The sequence below is a fragment of the Abramis brama genome (genome assembly GCF_963993115.1).
Source record: "Abramis brama genome assembly, chromosome: 3".
In the NCBI taxonomy this organism is placed as follows: domain Eukaryota; kingdom Metazoa; phylum Chordata; class Actinopteri; order Cypriniformes; family Leuciscidae; genus Abramis; species Abramis brama.
The window spans coordinates 27,539,668-27,560,194 of record NC_139965.1 but is presented as its reverse complement, the minus strand read 5'-3'; the positions used below and the strand labels follow the sequence as shown (position 1 = coordinate 27,560,194).

At 38.9% G+C, this 20,527-nt stretch overlaps 1 protein-coding gene across 1 annotated transcript in view; it reads left to right on the top strand.

Annotated features, from left to right (window-relative positions):
- The window catches only part of smad3a (SMAD family member 3a), a 33,590-nt gene extending 13,568 nt beyond the window's left edge, over nt 1-20,022 (top strand). The window contains exons 2-9 of the mRNA XM_084109294.1: nt 6,575-6,768; nt 9,621-9,755; nt 11,138-11,212; nt 11,568-11,618; nt 12,887-13,099; nt 13,220-13,357; nt 13,506-13,650; nt 17,618-20,022. Coding sequence (XP_083965420.1) covers nt 6,575-6,768; nt 9,621-9,755; nt 11,138-11,212; nt 11,568-11,618; nt 12,887-13,099; nt 13,220-13,357; nt 13,506-13,650; nt 17,618-17,741 — 1,075 coding nt within the window. The 3' untranslated portion in view covers nt 17,742-20,022. The remainder of the gene's footprint in view (nt 1-6,574; nt 6,769-9,620; nt 9,756-11,137; nt 11,213-11,567; nt 11,619-12,886; nt 13,100-13,219; nt 13,358-13,505; nt 13,651-17,617) is intronic.
- Nucleotides 20,023-20,527: the final 505 nt, after the last annotated feature.

Here is a 20,527-nt window from a genome sequence, read left to right as displayed (position 1 = left end):
GACCCCTGCAGGGCTCTGTTTACTTAAGGAAGGCCTTAATGACTTTAGCAGAGGGAGGAAAACCAAAACCTTTCAAAAAATAATACAAGTTAAACATGATATTTTCCCCACTCTCACATTATGAAATAAAGGATAAGCAGGTATATAAGCCTTGAATTAGAAAAAAATATTAGACTGTAAGAGTTTCCATATGAGTTGGGTTTCCAGATATTTATGCCGTATCTTTTAGTCGAATTTTACATTTTATCAGCTTCCAGCTATTATTCCAATACAAATATTTTGACCAGTCAATCCGAAGTTGAGTAAATGTGTCTTCAGACATAAAAGTAGACATTATCATCAGTAGTAACTGTACGATCAGGTATGTGTCCATCATCACTGCACTGTGTCGTGTGTTAGGTCTGTTGTACTGCTGCATGCTGTCTGGGTTTAGGCTGGGGGGATGGGGGAATAGCAATGGTCTTAAAAGTGTTTTTTAGGGGGGGGCTGGGTCGGGGTATGTTCCACAGGGTGAAATGGTCCCGCAGACGGTCTGGTCTGACGTCGAAGTTGCTTTTGTCCTTCTCTCCCTCTGCATTAAATTTGCATGTATCAGAGTTCACAGAGTTTGTGTTTTGTCAGACTCTCTGATTTCAAACGGAGACGTGCAAGTTCAGCTCTAAAAACATACACATTGAAGGCTAAACACAGCTTGAAAAAGTGAAACAAAAAAGTTGAAAATGACTTAGGAAAGATGTTTGTCTTGTTGTCTGTCAAACAAAATGCATCATGTTAAATTTAGTGTATTAGTGCAAATAAACTACACATCAGCTGTAGTTTGCCTTTGCATATTTTTGTTGCTCTGTCTAAATTTGTGTTAAGCAAAACTTTGTATAAGTTCATGTCGAGTTGCATGTAAACATCTAAAGAAATCGACCTGATCCTGATTGAGTTGAGTATGATAATGCTCTCAATGGAAGTGTCATGGTCAAGTCAAGGATGCCTGGGCTGATACAGAAATTGTCCACTACAGCCCACGGCGTCTGTGTTTTTACCCTCTAGATTAAATCTGCCCAGCGTGGTTCAGCCTGTGTCAGACCCCTCCATCCCTCCAGCTCACCCCCTCAACTCTCTTTCTCTTCCTCACCCCCTCCCTGTTCAAATCTCACCCCGCTCTCTACTCAAGTGACAGCCGGCATGCGGGTGGGGGGGAGAGCAGGCTAGACCCGCCCTCCAGGCTGTGTGTGTGTGTGTGTGTGTGTGTGTGTCTACATTTATGTTGGTTGAATGTGCCTTACTGCTGACCCAATTTGCCCTCTGAAGCTCAATCAATAGTCATTCAGTGCTTCCTTTTCACATGAGGTCTGCCCACACGGCAGCAAACACAGGCTCTCTCTCCGCTGAGCACTGGAATGTAATGGAAATGTGAAGGACTGATGGTGGATACAATATTATCAGACTGATGCAGTTCATGAATGCCAGACCCCACGGAATGATCTTATCGCAAACTTTGCCATTTCTTAAATGATCCTAATTGTTGTTATCTGTTGTATTTCTTTTTGTCTCAATTAGACTTTAGGTCAGTAATTTTTTGTTGTTGTTGTTGATGAAAGATATGAATAAGTTAATTCAGCAAGATGCATTAAATTGATCAAAAGTGACCGTTTGATGAGACTTCAATAAATGCTGTTCTTTTAAACTTTTTATTCATTAAAGAATCCAGAAAAAAATATTGCAAATATTAAGCAGCACAACTGTTTTCAACATTAAAATGTTTCTTGAGCACCAAATCTGCATATTAGAATGATTTCTGTAGGATCATGTGACACAGAAGACTGCAGTAATGATGCTGAAAATTCAGCTTTGACATCACAGGAATAAATACAATTTCAAATATATTAAAATCGAAAACATTTATTTTAATTGTAATAATATTTGACAATATTACTTTATTTCTTTGCATAAACAAATGCAGAAAAATATTACCAACCCTAAACTTTTGAATGGTAGTGTAAAAATGCAAAATTTCCTTGATTGAAATAAAAGGGTTCAATGTTCTATGAATACGGACCGAAAGATTCCGAACTGTAAAATGTTTCTCAAAATAGTTACATTCCTGACTTCAGAAAACTGAATGCAATAACACATGGCCATTGTCACAATGACACCTATTTGGTAACCGCACCATGGCCCACATTGTCACATTGCGGTCATAAGGAGGAAGTATGATAGACAATATCATATATTATTCCTAAACACCACTGAGTGTTTTTCACAACTATCACAAGAATAAAAAAAGGGGCTTGACCTTGGTTATTGATTCATACAGTAGCTGCTCAAATATTTTATACAAGCTGAAAAGAAGAGTCAAACCTGTTATTATTACTGTCTAACACTGACTGAGTGAACGCAGCCTGTGAAGAGTGAAGTCTTCAAGACACAAGTAAAAAAAAGGCCAGTTTAATTCAAAAGTTGAGAGAGGGAATGATCATGAAAAAACAGTGTAATGACCTGATTTGGGCAAAAACACAAGTGCAGGATAGGAACAAAAAGAAAATGATGTGAAATGTATTACATGACCCATTTTAAAGGGCTCCGGTAAGGAAAGTTCACACCTCTTTCCTCCTTTCTTGTCATGTCTCTGCTTTTATGTAGTATGCATAAAGGATGAATAGAGTGTCATGAATGGTATCTGTGCCCTGGATTCCTCAAAGAGTTGCTGATTTAGTGCACAGCCCTCCTCTCTCTCTCAGCACTTTGGCTGCTGTTGCATATTTCAAGCACACAATGTAGCAGTCATGTATAATAGAGTTCTCTGAGAGGTTTGGGCCACACCGCACGGCCCCGTTTCAGCACACCATAGCAGTGTGTGCTAGGGGTGTAACGGTACGCAAAAATCACGGTTCGGTACGTACCTCGGTTTTAAAGTCACGGTTCGGTTTATTTTCGGTACAGTAAGGGAAAGAAATGCAAACATTAAACTGCAGGTTGTTTATTACTATAAACTTTTTTTTTAACAATTTGTTTACACTTTTTTAAACACTTTAAAAAAATAAAATAAAAAAAATATAGTGAGGAAAATAAGTATTTGAACACCCTGCTATTTTGCAAGTTCTCCCACTTGGAAATCATGGAGGGGTCTGAAATTGTCATCGTAGGTGCATGTCCACTGTGAAAGACATAATCTAAAAAAAAAAATCCAGAAATCACAATGTATGATTTTTTAACTATTTATTTGTATGATACAGCTGCAAATAAGTATTTGAACACCTGTCTATCAGCTAGAATTCTGACCCTCAAAGACCTGTTAGTCTGCCTTTAAAATGTCCACCTCCACTCCATTTATTATCCTAAATTAGATGCACCTGTTTGAGGTCGTTAGCTGCATAAAGACACCTGTCCACCCCATACAATCAGTAAGAATCCAACTACTAACATGGCCAAGACCAAAGAGCTGTCCAAAGACACTAGAGACAAAATTGTACACCTCCACAAGGCTGGAAAGGGCTACGGGGAAATTGCCAAGCAGCTTGGTGAAAAAAGGTCCACTGTTGGAGCAATCATTAGAAAATGGAAGAAGCTAAACATGACTGTCAGTCTCCCTCGGACTGGGGCTCCATGCAAGATCTCACCTCGTGGGGTCTCAATGATCCTAAGAAAGGTGAGTAATCAGCCCAGAACTACACGGGAGGAGCTGGTCAATGACCTGAAAAGAGCTGGGACCACCGTTTCCAAGGTTACTGTTGGTAATACACTAAGACGTCATGGTCTGAAATCATGCATGGCAAGGAAGGTTCCCCTGCTTAAACCAGCACATGTCAAGGCCCGTCTTAAGTTTGCCAATGACCATTTGGATGATCCAGAGGAGTCATGGGAGAAAGTCATGTGGTCAGATGAGACCAAAATAGAACTTTTTGGTCATAATTCCACTAAACATGTTTGGAGGAAGAAGAATGATGAGTACCATCCCAAGAACACCATCCCTACTGTGAAGCATGGGGGTGTTTTTCTGCACATGGGACAGGGCGACTACACTGTATTAAGGAGAGGATGACCGGGGCCATGTATTGCGAGATTTTGGGGAACAACCTCCTTCCCTCAGTTAGAGCATTGAAGATGGGTTGAGGCTGTTTCTTCCAACATGACAATGACCCGAAGCACACAGCCAGGATAACCAAGGAGTGGCTCTGTAAGAAGCATATCAAGGTTCTGGCGTGGCCTAGCCAGTCTCCAGACCTAAACCCAATAGAGAATGTTTGGAGGGAGCTCAAACTCCGTGTTTCTCAGCGACAGCCCAGAAACCTGACTGATCTAGAGAAGATCTGTGTGGAGGAGTGGGCCAAAATCCCTCCTGCAGTGTGTGCAAACCTGGTGAAAAACTACAGGAAACGTTTGACCTCTGTAATTGCAAACAAAGGCTACTGTACCAAATATTAACATTGATTTTCTCAGGTGTTCAAATACTTATTTGCAGCTGTATCATACAAATAAATAGTTAAAAAATCATACATTGTGATTTCTGGATTTTTTTTTTTAGATTATGTCTCTCACAGTGGACATGCACCTACGATGACAATTTCAGACCCCTCCATGATTTCTAAGTGGGAGAACTTGCAAAATAGCAGGGTGTTCAAATACTTATTTTCCTCACTGTATATATAAAATAAAAAAAAGAATAAGAAATAAAATACTGCTGCAAAGTTCTCCACTAAATAAAATACTCTGTCTCAAACCAATATCACATAATAAATTTAATGAAAAATATAAATAAATAACTATGATTACAGTGCAGCATTACCAATCCCAGCTTGTAGGCCTGCTCATATTTAAAAATTAAGGCTGGGAATCGATTAGAGATCAGCAGAAAGCGCAGCGCAAACACAGAGTCGAACATTGAACATTGAGCAGAGAGCGCAGCGCGCGCGTGCGCACACATACACACACACACGCAGAACGGAGAGTGCGGCGGCGCACACGGAGCGGAAAAGCTTTTTTTCGCCCTGCAGTCGATTTAATTGGTTTAGGTTACAGTGACGACGGGTAAAACTTTAGAATCAGCTGCAGGGCGGGATTTGCGCTGAACGCGGAGACTTCCGCCACTTAATATGTTCGTGTGGAAACACGAAAATGTACCTATGTTCCGCACACAAAATATTGCATTCGGTCATTCGGTACACACGTGCACCGAATCGAAAGCCCTGTACCGAAACGGTCCGGTACGAATACACGTACCGTTACACCCCTAGTGCGTGCATTACGTTGGCGTATTTAATCTGATCTCGACAGCGAGTGTGCCGTTATAGGAGGCCGCTACACAGATAAGCATTATAAAAATACGTTTTGGTCGCAGCCCTTGACTGTAAAGATAAGAACTGTAAGCGGGGTTGTGTGTTTTGATATGATGGTGTGCTCGATTGTGTCTGCAAAAGTCATCTTTGTCTGAGACCGGACCAGTGAATAACTCTCCTCAGACATGAAAAGTTCACTGTGTGGTTTTTCAACATTGCTCAAGGCCTTCCCTGCATTATTCTGAAATGATTATGCCTTTTTCCTTTTCCACATGGGGCCATCCAAAGAAAAGTCTGAGTTGTATTTGCCTGCAGTTAAAAAGTGAAGCAGGAAAAAATACAGTGTGCTCTGGAATACATATTTTTGTTGTTGTTCTGTCCGAGTTCATCTCTCCTCTTCCTTCCCTCTCTCGCCTCCATTAGCCTTAATGTGTCTTTGACTGGTTGGGCGTGCGTGCATGTGTGAACTGTGAACTGAAGGAAGTGACTCTGTGTTTACAACTCTATTGCTGTACTCTGCCCGTGTGAGCCTGTGTTGCAACCATAAAGTGGATTGTTTATGCCTAAATATTCTTGTTTATTCTTTAGGTTTTATTGCTTAATAGATTCTCTTTTCATTCTCTCCATGGGGTGTCTGGTTTTCACATCATTATTTTTTTCCTCACGCAATCTGCCTGTGGAGCGAAAGCTCTGCTATGAAAAATTTAAAGCATATTTAGGTGCTGGGAGAGCCACAGAAGCCTCGGGCTGGCCAGGCAGGCCCGTGCCATTGTCTGGGCCAGGCTTGGTGGGTGTAAAAGTGGGAGGAGGGGGGGTCTGACAGACATGCTTTAAAGAGCTTTTGGGATTTGCATTATTTGGCCCGCACTACATATGTGTGTGAGGAGTCTACTGTTGCTTTCATATAGCTTTATGAGATGAAGCTGTTGTTAAACTAGAGCACAATCAACCTCCTAAACACACACACATTGTTCTGAAACAATTTTTTTTTTTTTGGACTTCCTCTTCCTCTTTTTTCACCTCATTCACATCACGTGTGATGTGTAACCGAAAGCACCACATTAACAGGAAATTGGGCCACTTTTACTTCATCTGCGGTCTCACATAATACCTTGGCGTTGTCCCTGCAAGCCTTAGAGCAGTGAGTGTTTATATTGTGGTAATTTAGGATTTTACACAATGTTTCTGACTTAAGCCATAATAACACTTCAGCTGTATTTCTGCTTTGGATTTTAGAGAATGAGCTGCTGGAATTGTTTCTGCTACAGTGAGCATCATCATTGCCTTTTTCTCTCTTTTTCTCTCAGATCACTAGATGGTCGGTTACAAGTATCTCATAGAAAAGGACTCCCTCATGTGATCTACTGTCGTCTGTGGCGCTGGCCTGACCTGCAGTCACATCATGAGCTCAGAGCCGTTGAACTCTGCGAGTTTGCCTTTCACACGAAAAAGGACGAGGTCTGCGTCAATCCCTACCACTACCAGCGGGTCGAGACACCAGGTAATGCACACTGATATTTATGGCTCGTTTAGCGGGACGGGACGGTACGGTACAGTACGGTACGCAATTATTTCCGCTTCCACTGTCAAAAGTTTTAAGAGTTTTTCAGGCGAGAATGTAGATGTTTAAAGCTCAAATCTGTGGTTTATTTATAAAGATTTATGAAAATTTTTATCCAGGTTGTGAGATCCATTCCAGGCGATCACCGGGCGCTCGGCGCTCATGTACCCCGCCTGGTACAGCCTTTCCTCGGCTAGTCGTTCTGACGTTTGCCGCTGACTCTGACGTCTCTGTAGTGGTTAAACATGAGATATAATACGAGTAGATTTAAGAGTTTACACAACACAAGGAAGCTTGATTTCAATCTTTGAATTAAATTGAAAAAAGTAGCAAAAATGTATACAAAATAATAAAGATTAAAGAGAAAAGTTTTTGGGTAGGTCTAACACTAGTATTCAGAAATACTACAGAAACTGAATAAAGTAATCAAATGTAAAATAACACTGATAGTCTTTTAGTCCTGACTAAATTAAATACATATGCTATTAATTCTGATTCCTTACAATTAAAGCTATCTTTTGTTGTTTTGACGACAACATTAATGACAGACACATGGCTGCTGTCACTTTTAGAGCTAGTGCACGGATCCATTACTGTTTTCATTATACTGTCTGTCACAGTCACATTCGTTTTACACATAACCGACTGTGTTTACGAGTATACTAACCAAGACCGGAATTTTGACACAATTTTGAATGTTTTTTTCCCCATTAAAGCTATATAATGCGCATAAAATAACTTTTGTTACTCGTGAGCTGTTTGTGAGGTGGCTTTAGTGTGTGTATGCACGCAGAGAAAAACATCTCTCAGAGAGCACGCAAGTACTGGATAGTTTAAAATCGCTTGAATATTTAAACCCGTGCCAAAATTCGAGTCCTGTGCTAGTATCTCTTCCTCGCGTACCTTCATAGCCTGGTTGTACTCGAAGGTGTGTTTTTGCTTCAAGTGGTGAAACAAGTTTGTTGTGTTTCCACCTTTAGCGGTAACAGTTTTCTTGCATATTTAGCAAAATATTGTGTTGGTCTGACCTCTTGTAACAAAACCATTTCCATTCTATTGAAGTAGCTCCCTTTTTAGGTACTAAATTGTCATCGGAGGCTGACATGATGCTCTTACTCTGACAGGTGTTGTTGTTGTGCACGCTAGGGAACGTAAATGCGCCATATGTCATTGCTTCGCTATATCATTGATATCGCGATATGACACTTTTTTTATCATGTAAAAATTTATACCGGTATTATCGCAGACGGTATGATATGGCACACCCCTAGGCTAACGTTATACATGCAGTGAATATAATCAATAGCCTACGCGTTGCCTGAACCACATTTGTGTGGCTAATGTTTAAGATTTCTTTAAATGAAAACGAAAAGAGGCAGAGTGGTGTTTTATTACATATTTAGTTTTATTTGTTGCCTAAAATGTACGTACAGAGATAACCAGAGTAGCAGAGCGCGCTGAGTGACGCTTTCAAGAACGCTAGCGTTCCATTTGCAGAATTACCGGATTCGCGTCCTTGAGTCATTCTCCTGAGTCGGACTTGGGAAGTCTGAACTTTGCGTACTTGGCATTGAGAAACGCCTAATGTCAGCGCTTGTCTTCTTGTGACAAACAGCCACATGCTGAGAGGCAAGAACAAGATCTGCTGTATGGCATCCATTGTTGTTTACTATGTCGCTTTCTTCTTGCGAAAATGACGTCAATCGCTTCTTTCCGGCATAGGCTACACCACGCCTATCAAGTAAGGGTACTGTTGACGGTGGAAACGCAAGCAGGATCAGGGTTTACCGTCCAGAATCGTACTGTACTGTACTGTACCGCTCGGTGGAAACGAGCCATTAGACAATCATCAAGCACAATATCTGCCAGTATCATTTGTTTAGACATGGGGTCTTCATCAAGAGGTCGGTCATAGTACTGCAGGGGGTCTGCTGATTATTGGTTGATTGGTTTTCATGAAAATATTTCAATATGAATTACACTGCAACAGACAGGATATGATGTGATTTTTATTTTGACGGGTTGCCGTGGAGACCTTTAAGTTTCTATGTGTTTATGATTTGACGATCTCAAAGCGATGATATGACTCAGAGCGGCTCTGGAGTTGAAGTTCATGTTTTCATGTCCTCATATAGTGAGACTGTAGAGGCTGAAAACACTGCAAACGTTGCGTGTGTGTTAAATGAAACCGCGCGTTTGCACGAAATCTCTTGAATGAATGATTCAGTGACAAATAAATGACAAATACATTTTTTAATAGTCACTTGTCGCCACTTGGTGTAATGATACAATCGTTTTTTGAAGCGCAATGTTACTTTCAAAAGGTGATTTTAATTGCTTCCGTAGACGTCAGTGTTTATATCCAAATTATAAACTTTTATCCCAGTTCTTTTGTGATTAATATGAATATTTGTAACACAGAAATAACACTGTGTGGTTAAAAAGACTGTTTATGAAGCTGTTTCATACCTAAACATGAATACTGCTCTCTCTGGCTCAGCGGCAGCGCCAACGCAGATTTGAATGTAACGGTGTGATTTTGACAGGCAAATCATCATTTAGGAATGAGATTGCGTGAGTGTTTGCGATCTTTTAACGATTAATCATGCAGCTCTACCTGACATTAGTATTAGTAAATGATACTTAGTAATTAGTAATATATGTAGTATATGCACAAGTATTTGTTGTGCAAGTTGTGAATCAAAACATGTTTTTTGTTTGGTTATTCAGGTATCATGTTTTTTTCTCTTTTTTTTCATTCTTGTTAACTTTCTCTCTCTCTCTCTCTGAAGTTCTTCCTCCAGTGTTGGTGCCTCGTCACACTGAAATCCCCAGTGAGTTTCCTCCTCTAGATGACTACAGTCACTCCATCCCAGAAAACACAATTTTTCCTGCAGGCATCGAACCCCAGAGCAACTACATACCAGGTAAAAGACAAATACACTCTAGCACAGGAAGTAATGGAGAAGACTCTTATTAATTAGTTTCATAGTGTTATAAAAACAGAAAAGCCAAACCAAAAAATGTCAAGTGGCTTTTAAATGAATATATCTCCATCAGCTGCCACAAAGCAGCACAATCTCAATTGTTTTCCAGGTGTACTAGAGTAAATTTAGTCTGTAGCTGTAGTCCCACTAGGGCTGGGTATCGAGTTCGATGCTTCCGCCCCCCCAGTGGCCTATACTGTATGTCTTTGAGTCTGTAAAAACAGTCAACAGTCTTTTTTTTCTTTTTTTAAACTTTTTTTAGGTAATATGTAATGTAATCTTGTTAAAATGATTTCATAAAATTAGTATCGAAAAAAGTATCGTTCAGGAACTAGTGGGCAGTGGGTGTAGGTGTAGGATGAGCAGAAGAAACCAAACACACAGATAAAGCAACAGTACTGTCCAATCACTACATCGTGTTACAGTGTGTTGATGAAGCACAAAGAATGAACAGTAAATGCATGAAAAAAAAACATGTTCATCCAGAATAAATCTGAATTTTAATCTAAATACAAACATGATATTTCAAGCAGAATTCTTTAGTTATTTTAGATATTTATGCCTGTATTTATTTATAACTGAACTTCAGATGTGCCACAGATCAGTCATAGTGAAGAAGTTTAGCATTTTTGTCTTTGTGCTCTTTCAAATTTTATGATCGGATGGTTATTTTGATTTAAGCTGCTCTGAAACTTCATAGTTTAAATCCCTTGTTTTAGCAGAGTTGTTGATTGACAGGTGAGTAGTAGGTGGCCATTGTTGACCTGGATACATCAGCATTTACACTATACAGATAATGTGGTCACATGTGTTTCTGACCTCCTGTATATACACTACCATTCAAAAGTCCTCCTGTTACTTATTAGCCTATATTTGTAGGACTACATGGTTAAACATAATAAAATATGTTTAACCATTTTACAATTGAACAATTTACGCTGAAGTGATTTTAAGACTGCTTTTGTCTACATAAGGGGAAGATTATCCCATGAAGTCTGTATGGAGTGGCTTTAGCTGGGATTAGTTTCATCTGAATGGTATTTGCTTTAGAGAGGCAGTCTTTTACTGTAATAGGGCGGTGTGTGTTGTTTCATATCCTGCTGCTGAAACTGAGCTGACCCCAGCTTTCTAAATCGGGTGTCTTAATGTGAAGGGGAAAAATAAAACCCTTGTGAGACATTGTCTCTGCTGCACCTGCTAGATTTTGCCGGATGTGTTTGCTGATGTGCCTAATCCTTCATCCATCAGCTGGCTCACTGTGTTACGGGTGTGTACAATTTGTGTTCATGCAGGCTAACCTTGTGTGTTTGTGTGTGTTACAGAGACGCCCCCTCCAGGCTACATCAGTGAGGATGGAGAGACCAGTGATCATCAGATGAACCGCAGCATGGACACAGGTGACGCCAGTTATGCCACCGCATTTGTTGCATTCTTTGATTGGTTGACACATTGAATTTTCTATAACTGCACAGCTATGAAGTAGTTCCAGGTTTGTTTTTTTGGTGACATTTCAGTTGCATATCACTTTTCCAAGTTTCTTTCTGACACTTAATCAGTGGTGTATGAAAGTAGGTCTACACACACCAATATTTTGGGACGAAAACCTGAAAAATGTCTGAAGACAAACACATGATAATTGACTTTGCACTCTTGAATTATTGGAAATGTAATAGTTTTTTAATCAAAATGTGTTTGTCCTGTTTACTGTACATTCTTATACCATTAGTTATTAATTTGTCCTTTTCTTTTCAGGGTCTCCAAACCTGTCACCGAACCCTGTGTCTCCTGCCCACAACAACTTAGGTAACTCTGATTGCATGTGTGTGTAGATTTTGGACCATTTTGGACACAAAATGATTGAATTGCATTGCAAAAACCAATTTACAAAACTAAGTGTTATTTGAAAATATATGATGCTAAATCTTTTCACACAACTAACTTCACTTTTCTTTGCCATTTTTGCAGTAATTTTTAATCAAATGGTTTTGATTAGGGTTGTCTCGATATCAGATTTTCACTATAGATTATCGTGGCCAAAAGAATTCGATATTAAAGTTAAAGTGGGTAATTTCGTAAAGGCTAGCAATAGCAAGCTAGCTTTGAAAGCTTAAGATCCCAGCCTCCCTTCATAGCGTCTCCAAACCTCACTCATCTTTAACTTTGTTTTGTGTTTTCTCTTGTTTTGGCTAATGAATCACACTTGTTAAATATCACAGTTATCATCAGTACCGGCATATTGCGACACCCTTAGTCTTGATTCAGAGTCTTCCTGACATCCAGTTGCATTAACAGTTCTTCTGCATGAACTCACGGTTTGAATCCGTCTAATGACTCACTCGCTAAATGAGTCAGTCGAAGCAGTTCTTACTCATTCAAGTCATTATCTTCCTCATATCCAGCTCTAAATGAACCACGAACTGTTACTGTGTTATGTGCTTAAGGGCTTGTGAGATCTAAATCAGTGCAAATACTGACTGATTGTTTAAATGACAGTTTGTAATTAAAAATACACATTTAGAACATTTCCACAAACTGAGTGTTTGTAGAAATGTGTTTTCAGTCTTTTAGAGGAAAAGGATTGCGAAATGGATTATTTGGATGTCCCCAAAACAACTTGGAAGAAAACCTCCCACTCTAAACATCCTGTCCGTGACTATCTTAGCAAGGGAGTGCCCACAATTCCTTTTGAATCAGATTGTGCTTTTGCAGACACTGCTCAGATCCCACAGCGATTTCTCCTCTCCACAGCAGTGGCGTATGAGTGTGTGTCAGAGAGAACGGCCAGTGCCATGAGCCTGTAATTTTCTATAGATTTGTGTCCAAGTGATGATGGTATTTCCCGATTCAGCCTTTATTTCTGGGAAGTAACATTTGCTCTTGACATCACAGTGCCGTCAGTTCCCAGCCCCCGTGTTTTTTCTCTTCGGATATTCTGTGTCCCCACCCATTTGTTTGTTTTCTTTTTCCTGTCTCTTTTTTTTCTTTTTTCTATTTCTTTTCATTTTCTGTGTATGTCTGTGCCTGTCGGATTCGCTCCTTTTATTGTTTTTTTCTCTCTCTTTCTCTCTCAGATCTACAGCCAGTGACATACTGTGAACCAGCGTTCTGGTGCTCTATCTCCTACTATGAGCTGAACCAGAGAGTCGGTGAAACTTTCCATGCCTCCCAGCCCTCTTTAACGGTAGACGGCTTCACAGACCCGTCCAACTCTGAGCGCTTCTGCCTGGGCCTGCTGTCCAATGTGAACCGCAACGCAGCTGTGGAGCTCACGCGCAGGCACATTGGTACGCACACATCTGTTTCAATCACTCATTCATAAGACAACATTATTTTTGTTTTATTTTATTATTTTAGAATAAAATAATTGTATTTTTTATTTATGTGGCAACCTTCTATTTTTGCAGGCCGAGGTGTGCGTTTGTACTACATTGGTGGTGAAGTGTTTGCAGAGTGTCTAAGTGACAGCGCCATCTTTGTTCAGAGTCCCAACTGTAACCAACGTTACGGCTGGCACCCCGCCACTGTTTGCAAGATCCCACCTGGTAAGATAAAGCGAGAGACCTTCAACAAATAGCCCTCATCAACAGAGTTCAACTGTTAAGTTACTGAATTGCGGTTCTGAAAAGGATGAAACAAAGCTTCCTTTTTGACAGTTGAAAGCTTGTTTCAAACCGCTTTGTTTCCATCCAGGCTGTAATCTGAAGATCTTTAATAACCAGGAGTTTGCAGCTCTGTTGGCCCAGTCTGTGAATCAGGGCTTTGAGGCCGTGTACCAGCTCACCCGCATGTGCACCATTCGCATGAGCTTCGTGAAGGGCTGGGGAGCCGAGTACAGGTACGATTACTGCCATCACTTCACTCTATATCTGTCCACATGCTTGCCACTCCTGGAATGTGGCTTTGATTTATCTTGCTCTAAGTCTTTTGCATCACTTGTGAAGTGGTGTTACCTAAACCACAGAAGCCACCCATGCTTCCTGTTAAATTCTTTGAATTTGATTGTCGTAATCAGTTTTTTATAGAAACGGTATTATGAATATTGAATGACTTAGTAACCTACTACTGCTTATTTTCTTTTACATTTACATTCATTGTCTTGATTTAAATTAAATTAAATGGACCGTAAGAATAGAGATGTTAAATATAAAAATTCTGGCCAATAACAAAAACTCTCATGTTATGGCTGATAACTGATAAAATCCTGATATTATTATTCTTTTCTATTTTGTCTAAATAAAAAAATAAAAAAAACTTTAGGTGTCACAAATTTAAAATGTACAGTTTCAAAAATATATATTCATTTAAATATTCAGATGCTAAAGAACATTTAACAGTGTTATTAAAATAAATTTGAAATGAGTGATAAAATAAGTAAATGTTAGATGATGGCAAAGGTGTCTAAATGTAAAAATAGGTGAGGTGAGCATGCACCATGTTTTCCCTGGTGTCTGCGCGCGCAATAAGTGAGCGGGCAATATGTTTCGTCTTGATGTCACAACGAATAACTTGGTTACTTTTGAAAGACAATAACTTTATATACGGTACACTTTCAGATTTAAAACTTTGCAGGATGTTTTCATTCACTTAGAGCTATGTTACACACTACATGAAAGGTCATTTTCAAAAATCCATAATAGGGGCACTTTAATATTTTTCATCCCTAATATCCAGCATCAATTGATAATGATAAAGTAAGAAATCTCTTATATCAGCAGATATAACTAGTAATGACAGAAGTTTGTAAAGGAAGCCCAAACCATTTTACTGTTCCGTAAGACAATGGGAGGGAATGTTGCTTTACAGCTATTTTAGCATGGACAGTCCTGCGGGGTCATGACAGGGTCTGACAGGCTGCGGTAACTGTTTTTCTCGGTCTGGCTCGCTCTGGTGAAGAGCTCTGACGTAGTAAGGCAACCCAGTGTCCACCAGCCTAGCGTGTCCGTCATATAAACTGTTAGGTCTGCGCTTGCAAATCATTCCACACCAAACAAACTCACATATGGTGTGCTTCAAAATGTCTCAGAGTTTCCTGGTTTCTCTTTGTTCTCTTCCCATCTTGCTCTTGCTCTTGTGAGTAACTTCATTGTTTGAGCCCATGGAACCAAGACCTTAATTAGAAGCAGTTGTGGGTTTTGACCATGGACATCTGTAGAGAAAGCTTGAGAAGAGAGTGGGAAAGAGTAAGACTGGTGTGAGAAAGAGTGAGACTGTGGTTTCCAGACAGCTTGGCGTGTGGAGACACAATCTGAGCTGTGTCAGGTTTCAGCAGACACCCACTCTCTCTCACGCCCCTCCACTTCTCCCCACCTTCAGTACCACCTCTTTAAGTGCGGACAAACTCTCACTGTTGCAGTTTAAAAATGCCATTTGAGCACTTTATGGTTGGACCATGTATTTACCATCACGTCAGCGAATATCATGACGTAGAACAGCACAGTGCCATTGTCTGAATTCACCTTCATATTCTCTCAGTTTGTCACCTGAGCTGCCCCAGATTACTTGGTCGATGACTACAGTAGATATCACCTCTCCTCATTTTTGCTTTTATTTACCAATATCTTTTCTAAAACTTGACATTAAAAGTGGTAATAATTTTGCAGTATCTACATGGAAGACGAAACTCCTGAATTTAGGAAGAGCTTTCCTCTTTCATTTCTCCTGCTCTCCTACTTTCTTTCCACTACTCCATCTCTTTTTAACTCTTAGTTGACTTTGTAGAATAATGGAGGCTGCGACCTCCGCTTATGCTGTATTTCAGCACTGGCCTTATAAAAAAAGTCAGGGGTTTGTTCATAGATGGCTGATAGATTTACTGAGAACAAGAAACAGTCAAACGATCAATAAAAGAAGCTGCTAGGAGACAAAAACAGTGGGTAGACAGTAGACACATTGTTGGATGAAACTAATGAATATGTCTAAAATGTAATGGTTACATAATGTGAAAGCAACAGAACCATTTTAATAACCAAAGTAATTAAAAACTGTTAATTGTTAAGAGGCAGAACGCACATTCTCCAGGAACGCACATTCAGCATGCTACTTTTTAATTATTTGTATTACTTTTATTTAAAAATATCATTGCATGAGTTATATATACACTACTGTTCAAAAGTAAGATTTTTTTTTTTAAAGAAATGAATACTTTTATTCAGAAAGGATGATTTATATTGATCAAAAGTGACAGCAATCTTTTGTAACATTATAAATGTCTTTACTCTGTCAAACAACTTTCTATTCATCATAGAATCCTGATAAAATGTTGCGCAAAAATGATGGTTAATTTTAGCGTTCTGTTTTCAACATTGATAATAAGAAATGTTACCTGAGCTCCAAATCTTCATATTAGACTGGTTTCTGAAGGAGCATGTGACACTGGAGAAAATAAATCAAATAAATGCAACCTGCTAAGCATAAGAGACTTCTTTCAAAAACGATAAATAATCTTACCGACCAAAAACGTTTGAACGGTAGTGAAGGATTTGTAACTTTCAATTAGGATTTATTTAAAACTTTTCTGTTGAGCTCTGTTTAATAGCACGTTTACTTGATGTCAGGACACCTGGTTTATTTTTCAAAATATAAACATATAATAGAGTATAACAGTACAATTTTAAAAAACAAATTTCCATAAAAATATTTTTCACTACTCACTTAAGTTTTCTGTGCACAGTGTGAAGATTTGACTAATCAATAATAAAATTTATTGCTGGTTGTTTTCATTATTGATTAGTATAGAATGATTACATTTTAAAATGAAATCCACTTGTCTATAATTCTTTTCTGAATCATTCTCTGAGTGCTGAAGTGACTGTAAGTCATGTAGTAGGAGAGGGACAGAGATTCAGGAGAGACACGTGTGTGTGTGTGTGTGAGTGTGAGTGGAAGGATTAGAGGAAGTCCCAGTGAGGAATGGAACGTGAGCAGTGTGAGGTGTTATTAACAGTGTGAGTGTTTGTGTGTGTGTGTGTGAGCCCAAGCGTTGGAAATGGAGACGAGTGTTGTGTAAGCATTGTGGAATGTAAAAGAAGTGTGTTTGGCAGTAAGTGCGTCCCTATGAGGGACCAAAGCAAAGAACAGCAGAGCAGAGTTTACACGCCGTTTATATCCAGACAAACCGACAAACTCTGAATTATCTCTTGACAGTCATTCACATTCACAGTAAATGATGTTAGTGGATGATTTATTAACAATCCGTTCATGCTTGGAATAAAATCTGTATATTATTAGTTTGAAAAGAACATTCATGTATATAAAAAAAATCAAATCAAAATTCTGTCATGATTTACCCACCCTGAGGTCATTTCAAAGCTGTATAACTTTCTTTCTTCTGCAGAACAAAAGGTTTTGGTGACCACTGACTTCCATTGTATGAGACATTTCTCAGAATATCTTTCTTTTGTGTTGTACGGAAGAACAAAATTCATACAGGTTTTTGAACTAAATGAGTAAACGATGACATAATTTTCATTTTTGGGTGAAGTGTGCCTTTAAGCCACACTTAATGTTCCGATTTCATTGCATTAGAATATAATAAAATATCAAACCAAGTGGCATTTATTACAAAAAAGATAAGCAAAATATTTCAAAAAGAGTTTTTTTTTTCTTTCTAAAAAATGGTTGTGATCAAAACAAAGGAATGTAACAAATATGAAAATGTGCAATGATATTCATATGCTAATCACTGAAATCGCTTGTTGCAATCACTGATCCGATGCAGCTAAATTGTGTGTGAATACTTCTGGCCACTGTGTGTTTCTGGTTTCTGACCTCTCTCTTTATTTCTCACTCTTTAACGCTGTCAGGCGGCAGACAGTGACTAGCACCCCCTGCTGGATAGAACTGCACCTGAACGGTCCTCTGCAGTGGCTGGACAAAGTGCTCACTCAGATGGGCTCCCCCTCCATCCGCTGCTCGAGTGTGTCATAGGAAAAACGCTCCATATACAAACCACCAGATCTGGGAAAAAAGTTCCTTCAGGAGTCGAAGGCTGAAGACCTTCATACCTGCCAACTAAATGGGTTCCACAGACTCGGTAGCACTTTCATGTTGGAGGAGTGTATTACAGTATGTGTATATACTCGTTTTTATGTTATTGGTAGCCATTTTTATTGCCATTATTGATATCAAATATTGCCATTTATGACATATTTTGTTATATACTGTTGCATGTGTATGTAAGATCTCTCCTCTGTTGTGTCCGTTATGATGCTGTTATATTAGGTACATTTTTACCATAACAGAGGCTTGTTTTTTTTTATGAGACATGAAAAAAGTGCTTTTTTGTAAAGTGAAAATATCAAGTTTTTCAAATATCAGTTAAACTGTATTTTTGATCTATTTTTGGTTTGATCAAACTGAAACTTGGCCCGTGTCATAATGCGATTGTAGTACGTATCAAGAGGGTTTGACCTTCCTCGTGAGAAAGAAACAGGATGTCTTTGACTAAGCGGTGTGTTCAGACATTGAAAACTCAAATTAATATTGTTTTTCAGGTTTCCCCAAAACATTACATTTCCATATCCTGTTTTGTCCTAGCCAGTGAAATGTGCTGGACAGCACTTTAAAAAGAAACATACATTAGCTCTTCACCTTTTTAAAATTCACTAAACAGAATACTATATAACAAACTTCATATGTGTACATAACAGTTTATGTAACACTTATGAAAGTGTTATCAATGCTTCACAATATCGAAGTGTTTTTCATCTCTTATCACGGACCCATGCTAAGCGTGTGTGTGTGTGTGGAGGTTACATGAGGGTGTTTTACCTGTTCCAGCATCCTCTGGGAGTGTTTTGTATAGTGTCTGGTCTGGAGTTGAGTTCAGCTTTGTCTGCAGCGAGCCGGCTGTCTGTTCTGTGGGAATGAATGTGAATTATTATTGAGTTTTATAGGATTCACCACTCACAACTGCATGTGTTGTGCCCGCTTTTATTTGTTATTCTTTAGTGAGTGGGTGAGGAGCCGTTCAAGGTTTGGTGAGGTCTGGTGAGGAAAAGAAATTTCCTCTTCATGTTGTGGTAAATTTTGAAAACTGGGCATTACATATTTTTTGAGCACTATGTATTTCATGCTTCATATCTCACAGCGTTGGTTGTGTCTGTATACATCTGTGGATATGCACACTTACCTGTGAGACCTTGTGTTCTCACATCCTCTAGAAATGAAACTGAGTGAGTGTGCCTTCGCATCAACTTTCACAACAGAGTTTGTAAATAGTAAATTGGAGACTTCTTCACAGGCATTCATCCATTTTGAGTAAGTGGGTTGTCCAGTGTTGGACCACTCAGGGTTGGGATCTGTTCTCAGCTGAGCTTGTAAATATGTCTAATAAATTGATTATGCATGCCTATTTTCTGAAAATCATGCCATTTGTACTGTAGACTCTATTTTGCTACCAAATATTTTTTCAGAAGTGGGACGGGAAAGTAAATGCTCTTACCTCTGTGTTTGTAACCGTCGAAAGGGGAGGGGGCTGTACTGCTGACAGGTTTTTGTAAGGTTGTATTTTTATATACGTCAGATACTCATAGGATATGGAGAAGGGCTTGAAGAAGGGAAATGTCACAATGGGCTTTGTGAAAGCCAAGCATCAGGTCAGTGTGATGCGCTTGCAATGACGAGCTCTTTGCAGGCTTTTTGAAATCTCTGGTCTCCCAATGTGTTATAAAGGAATCACGGAGGAAAGTTGGCATTTAGGTGCATCATGTACTTCACAGATAAATAGGAGAAAAGATGTGTAACATCTGTTTGCTTAAATGTTTATAAGGACTGTTGTGTGATTTAAATGCGCTAAGACTTTACTTTGATAAAGTCAGTGTGTTGTATGACTTGGATTCCTTGAAATGGATTTAAAATCTCTTGATGTCATCCGGCAAGACAAAATAGAAGGTACTTGTATTATTCAGGAAATGATTTGTTGTCCATCTAAGCAAACATTAATTGTTTTCTTTGATAGGAAGAAAATCAAATCTCATTTTCTCAACAAATTGTTGAACATATTTTAAGTAATGTGCATTTATTGTGCTTGTGTTAAACTTTCACATTCAGTGACGTTGTGACTTAGTGGTGATTGTTGTGCTTGACATGTTAGATTTTTTCTCTGTATAAGTATATAATCTTTATTATTTCTCTCCATTTTAAAAGTTTTTCAGGAGAAAAAAATAATTGTTTGTTATTGTTGTACTTTTAATAAATGTTTAAATGAAAAAAAAAAAAAAGTCTCATCTGATTTGTTAGATCAAAAATGTCTTTACAAACATTCTCTACATTCCAGTCAAGTTCTGCTTATTATTTGATCATGACAATGCTGTAAAATGTGCATTGGCATACGGAGACAGGTGAGGCAACCCTGGCCTGTTACCTAATGCACTTTTTTCTTCTCCTTGCTGAAATATGAAAGCTCTCTTTGTTCAAAGGACCCTAAGGGCAGGGAGGTGCTAGAATTCTTCTGAACTGCGATTACATAAATCATTTTAGGCAAATGCTGCTATGCCAATCTCAAAGCTTTGTGTCCTATCAAAAATTTTAGAAAGTTTTATTAGTGACCAGTTGACCTGTTTTTTGAATGTAAACAAAGTTCTATCTAATAATCAATCAGGGTTTCAGTACCACAACAGCCGTTCTGGAAGTTTTAAATGATATTGTGGAATCAGTGGATAAAGGTGATTATTGCGCTTCACTTTTTATTGATTTATCAAAGGCTTTCGACA